This window comes from Cuculus canorus, chromosome 26 (genome assembly GCF_017976375.1).
Source record: "Cuculus canorus isolate bCucCan1 chromosome 26, bCucCan1.pri, whole genome shotgun sequence".
Taxonomy (NCBI): Eukaryota; Metazoa; Chordata; class Aves; order Cuculiformes; family Cuculidae; genus Cuculus; species Cuculus canorus.
This window is the reverse complement of record NC_071426.1, coordinates 6,396,175-6,402,174: the sequence shown is the minus strand read 5'-3', so window position 1 is coordinate 6,402,174 and position 6,000 is coordinate 6,396,175. Positions and strand designations below refer to the sequence as shown.

Genomic DNA, 6,000 nt, shown 5'->3' with positions numbered 1-6,000 from the left:
CTGCTTGTGAGCATCTCAGAATCATAGAATTGTTAAGGTTGGAAAAGACCTCCAAGGGCATCCAGTCCAACCATCAACACAACACCAACGCCCACTGAGCCATGTCCCAAAGTATCACATCTACACGTGTTTTGGACATGTCAAGGGAAGGAGACTCCACCACTGCCCCGGGCAGCCTGGTCCAATGCTTCACCACTCTGGCAGTGAGGACACTTTTCCTAACATCCATTTTTCCTAATATCTTGCTGTGAGCTGCATCAGGTACTGGAGAGGTGAGGAGGAAAAAGATGTAATTTAATAGCAAATCTAAGGTGTGAGGCTTACAAAACCAACTGTGATAAAGCGCTCAATGAGTTTTGAAGGCTGCACTCTCCGTTTATTTTCCGATTTATTTGAGGATGTCAAACCAGGCGCAGGCAGAGCCTGTGTGAAGACGAGCCCCGTGCTTCGGGCTGAGCCCAAGGTGTCACCTGCTAGTGTCATAGCTGAGAGAGTTGGGGTTGTTCAGCCTGGAGAAGTGAAGGGTTGAGGGGACCTTAGAGCAGCTTCCAGTACGGAAAGGGGCTGCAGGAAAGCTGGGGAGGGGCTCTGGATCAGGGAGTGCAGGAATAGGGTGGGGAGGAATGGCTTTAAATTGGAAGAGGAAGATTTAGATCAGACATTAGGAAGAAATTCTTCATGATGAGGGTGGGGAGGCCCTGGCGCAGGTTGCCCAGAGCAGTGGTGGCTGCCCCATCCCTGGAGGGGTTCACCTCAACCAATTCTGTATTTCTATGACTGTGTTGCTTGACTCTGCCCAGTGTTTTCCTCACCCTCCCGCTCAGCATATTGGAACTACAACTCCCAGCATGCATCGCGGCAAGCCCTGCGCCGCCATTGTTCCCCCCCCTCCCCACCGCAGCGGGCTCTGCCCTGCGCCTCGCTCACTCCGTGCGCAGGATCTAGAACTCCCGGCATGCCGCGCGGCGCGCGCCAGAACTACAACTCCCGGCATGCACGGCGGCAGGGCCGCCATTGCCCTCCACCGCCTGCGTGTCGCGGAAACTACAACTCCCGGCATGCAGCGCGGCGGCTCCAGCGACGCCATTACTCCTCCGCCGTGCTGCGGGGAGCGAGAACTACAACTCCCAGCATTCAGCGCGGCGGGCCTGGCATGGTCCCCGCGGGCCCCTGTTCCCGCGGGGCCCTTGAAGTGGGTATTCCAGGACCAACCTCCCCCGCCGCCCGCGTTCCCCAGCACTTCGGCCGGGAGAGCGCTCTGCGACGAAGCAGGGGGACAGCGGCTGCGCCGGGCCTTGCGCACTGCATGCCGGGAGTTGTAGTTATACGTCACTTCCTGTGACGGCCTGTCCGTGGTCGGATGGGGCGGTCGGGGGGCGGCGGCGGGGCCGGGCCCTGACGGGAGCTCCGCCGGGCGGCGATGCGGGCCCCGCCGTGACCCGCCCGAGGGGCTGCGGCAGCCCGGCCCCGTGGTGGATGGAGGCGCCGTCCGGGGGGCCCTGAGGGGCGGCGGCGGCCCGGGCCGAGGGACCAGCGCCTCCCGCCCAGCGGCTTCGCAGGTCGGAAACCCCGCAGGGCAGCGCCCCGCTAGGCCCGGGGATCTCCCCCATTCAGCGGGGACCGGGCCCCCCTTACTCAGCGGGGCTCGCGGGCCCCTCCCTCTCCCCGTCCCCCTTTAACGGGGTTCGGGCCCTCCCTCCTTCAACTGGGCTCGGGGTCCCAGTCTCCCTTTAATAGGACTTGGGGTCCTCCCTATCCCCCTTTAGCAGGGCTCCTGCCCCCTCCCCCCCCGGCTTTAACTAGGCTCGGGGTCCCCCCCCGTCCCTTTTCAGCGGGGTTGCCCCCCCCCCCCCTATACCAGCACCCGGGGCTGTGTATCGCCCTTTCTTCGGGCTCGGGTCCCCCCCCTTTCAGCGGGTTCGGTTCCGCCCGGCGGCGCCGCCCGGGCTGCAGGAGGAGCCGGGGCTCGGGACCCTCGGCTCAGCATCGCCCGCCTGAGCCCGGCGGCTGCCGCCCCCCTGAGCGATGAAGAAGTTCTTCGACTCGCGGCGGGAGCAGGGCGGCTCCGGCCCCGGCTCGGGCCCCAGCGGCGGCAGCGGCGGCGGCGGCAGCGCGGGCAGCGGCTACGTCGGGAGGGTGTTCGGGGTCGGCCGTTTCCAGGTGACGGTGGAGGAGGTGCTGGCAGAAGGTAAGGGCTCCCTCCGCCTCCCCACCTTGGCTCCCTCCGTCCCACCTTCCCCCTTGGCTCCCTCCGTCTCCCTCCATCTCCCTTCATCTCCCCCCATCTCCCCAGTCTCCCCCGGTCTCCTTGGCACCATCTCCCTCCCCTCTCCACCCCTCGGTCTCCTTGGCTCCGTCTCCCCCTCAGTCTCCTTGGCTCCGGCTCCCCCCGGCTCCTTGGCTCCATCTCCCTCCGGCTCCCCCCATCTCCTTGGCTGCATCTCCCCCCGTCTCCCCCTCCCCACAGTCCCGGTATTACATTGTCTCTGGCAGCCCCACGATCCAGCAGTGTCTGAGAGCTGAGTATTCCTGTGCTGGTTTAGAACCATAGAATGGTTTGATTGGAAAAGACCTTTTAGATCAAGCTCAACCGTACCCGTCCACTGCTAAACCAGATCAATAAGCACTTCACCTACACGTCTTTTAAACCCCTCCAGGGATGGGGACTCAACCACCCAGTTTGTTGGCTTTGGGTTGAGTTTGGTTTTTTAAAATGCTTTAGGAATTCAGGGGATTTCAGAACTTAATTGGTTCCCACCTGCCCTAAACTGGGAAAAAAAAAAAAACCAAAAAAACCAAAAGCAGGATTGTCAAAACGTTTTGATGTAAATAAAGCAAGCAGTGGGCTTCACTTGAACTTTCTTTAGTTGGTTGCCTCCTTTCCTGCCTTAAGCAGAGAGGAATAAACCACTGGAGTACCTTCCTTGTGGATCTGCTGTCCGCATAGGTAGGCTGTGAACTGGGATGAGGGATTTCTCTTGGTGCGGGGTTTCTGCAGGGAAGCAGCAATCCCAATTGCATTTGTTTTTTTCCAAAATAAACAAAGAACTAAAACTGAGCAGCAGGAATTATAAAACCCTTTCTGTGCACAGTCCTGGCGGTGCAGCAAGCTGCTGGTGGTTTCTCAGTGGTAACCAGGACTGCTGCTTTAACTAATGTTTTACGTTTCATTTGTTTGGGCTGTGAGGAGCCTTATGAGTGGCTCTGGCTGAACCTCCTCTTCGACCTTCAGCAGCTGCTGGCTTCCCAGACCTGCTCCTGGTCCACCTCCAGTGCAGCATCAGTGGCGATTTCAGTCAAAACAGTGTTTTGTTTTGATCTTGCAGTTGCAAAGGAGAGAGTGGCTGCTGTAGGAGAGCTGAGTGGGAGGAGGACCTGTGTTGGCTTTTACAGAAAGAAGCCTAAAATGGAAAAGAAAATCTGTGTACGCTGTGTGCGTCCAGGTTTGTAATGAGTCACCACAGTGTACAAGAAAATAGATCTCTGCCCATCTTCCGGACATGGTTTCTGATACGTTTTGCTGCATGCTGAGCGGAAAGCAACACTGAAAACAATCCTTTAGCTACTGACTAGAGTGATTCCTGAATTGAAATTTGCAGTATAGGTTTGCCTTGGCTGATGTTTCCAAAGCCTTTTTGGTCCTAGTAGCTTAGGCACTGTGTCAGCTAAACCTGAGAAACTGTCACGGTCTTTTTTTTGTGATGCAGGCTGGCCTTATCCTGGCAATGTGGGAAAACAAGCTTTTTTCCCTGATGAACAATCTGTTGACGGGTTCTGCCCTGCTGCTGCCAGTGCCAGGAAGCGAGCCTGGGTATCACTGGGCCCTTCGAGCTCTGCAGGCCTAAGCTAAAGCCACTAAAAGCGTGAGATGGCAGCACAGATTGCACAGGAGAAGCTCTTCCCCGCTGTGCCTCGCTGTCCTGGAGGAACTGCTGCTTGTGAGGGCTTTTCCCTGTGACTCCTGGGGTCCTGGCTGGCGTCTGGGCTGGCCGCAACTCTTAGATGAAAGTGCAGAGGCCAGGAGAGGTGCAGCAGGCCTGTCAAATAGATGTGATGGTCTCTTCTTGCCCATGCTGCGGGGCAAAGGAAGGTCTTTTGGTGAAATGTGCTACGCAGGTATTTTCCTCACAGTTGGCCTCCTGGTGCGGGCAATCAGAAATCCTTCTGCCTGGTGGATGAAGTCTCCAAGGGGCTCAAAGCGAGGTGGCTGGTAGGTTTGCAGGTTATTGCCTTTGGATGGGAACAGAGGGGTGAAAATGCTGTTTCCGTGGTAGGAAAGATGGATCATCTGGGGAGTCAAGGTGGGTCAGAAGTGCTGTGGCTTTGCATACTCCTGGCCGTTGGGTGTAGCTGCGTGTGCCCTCCCAGAGCTGGTAAACAGCATTTTTTCACTGAGTCAGCTAGAGACCAGCGAGCTCTCCGGCAGCCTGATCCCTGCACTACCCACTTCTGAATCCTCAGCTGGAAAACTTCTTTGTATCTGCAGTGAATTTTAGTGGTTCAGCAGTGTCAAAAAGGCAACTTGTGAAGTCTTGGCTGTTTCTGCTAAAGGGAAAAGTCCCCTGGGAAGCACTTTGGAGGAGGAATATGCTGTCTGGGAAAGAAACATCTCTCATCCCCGAGGAGAGGCCTGTGTTTTGGTGCAGCATGTGAAGCCTAGAAAATAAATGAGATGTAGAAGTGGCTTCAGAGAAAGATTCTCTGAAATGATGACGGATGGTGGGGGGACCTGAGCTGCGAGCCTGAAGAACTGGTTGAACTGGAACTTTTGGCTTCAAGTGCTGGGGTTTACCTCTGTCTGTGACAGCTGTGCGTGGTCACCCTCCGCTCTGCTGAGCAACCCTGCTGGAGATGCCGGTTCCCTGGCCCAGGAGAGGAGTCCTCACCGCAGACGGTGTGCACGCTGCCAGATGGCAGAGCTCTCCATGCACATGCAGTCTTCTTGTGCAGATCCCCCCAAATATCCACTGTGGTGAGGTGTGCGCACTTGAAAATAGTTGTGTCTGGAAACTCGCTTTCCTGGGAAGGGAGGAACATTCACTCCTTTTGAAAGGAAGTAGACGGGAGCAGTGTAGAATGAACCTGTGTGGTTGGTTGTCTGTGGTGTTACAATACTGGTGAATCGGTGTTCTTTACAAAAAGTATGTTGTGATGGGTGATTCTTTGTAGAGTCTGGACTCGTGCGCTAATCTGTATAATAGCATGAATTCTTGAGAATTCACCTCAAAGTTTGCGTGAGGATTAGCTGCAGTGAGAGGTCAGCAGTGCTGGCCTTGGGGTCTTGCCCGGCCAGGGCTGAAGTTAGCGCAGTGTTCCAGTGTGGGGAACAACCCCCTCAGCCCATAACGAAGTGCCTGATGTTTTGCGGATCTGCAGGAGTGTCTGGGAGGAGTCGGGTGTGGGAGTGAGTGGGGCTGGTGTTACTGAATTTTTTGTGAAGGAAGCCAAAACACTGTGATCAAGTTGGATGCTGCTTTTTGTTTCTGCCTCTGTGTAGGGGGGGAAAGAACCCAACAGCTCAACCCAATACCCCACACTGGAGCTGTAGGGAGGACAGTGGCTGTGATGGGGAACGGAGCAGTACAAACATTTAGAAGGGTGTTGCCAGAAATCAGAACTTGGCTAAGGAGTTTGTGGGCTGCGGGGGGAGCCAGGTACCACAACCCACATGGACTCTTCTAAGCTCAAACAAACAAGGTGGGGATTTGGTGAGGCACTGGAACAGGTTGCCCAGGGAAGTTGTGGCTGTCCACTCCCTGGAAGTGTTCAAGGCCAGGTTGGATGAGGTGTTGAGAAACCTGATTTGGTAGGAGATGTCCATGCTTATGGCAGGGTAGGTGTAATGAGGTAATCTTTAAGGTCTCTTCCAACCCGAACCATTCTACGATTGCCCTCGTGTCCAGTTCTCAAGGGGGCTGTGTTTTGTGTTACTTCTGTACCTGCAAGGTCGCAAAAGTGCTGAATTGATCCCAGGCCCATAAGCATTGGAGTGTATGTTCC

At 56.0% G+C, this 6,000-nt stretch overlaps 1 protein-coding gene across 12 annotated transcripts in view; it reads left to right on the top strand.

The window, feature by feature from the left end:
• Nucleotides 1–1,353: 1,353 nt before the first annotated feature.
• Nucleotides 1,354–6,000, top strand: part of AAK1 (AP2 associated kinase 1) — a 96,565-nt gene continuing 91,918 nt past the window's right edge. For 5 of the 12 annotated variants that reach the window (XM_054049665.1, XM_054049662.1, XM_054049661.1 and 2 more), the window contains exon 1: nucleotides 1,357–2,188. In XM_054049665.1, coding sequence (XP_053905640.1) covers nucleotides 2,026–2,188 — 163 coding nt within the window. In that variant the 5' untranslated portion in view covers nucleotides 1,357–2,025. Of the gene's footprint in view, nucleotides 2,189–6,000 lie in introns of all 12 variants that reach the window. The other 7 variants (XM_054049660.1, XM_054049658.1, XM_054049659.1 and 4 more) reach the window with 3 other exon arrangements.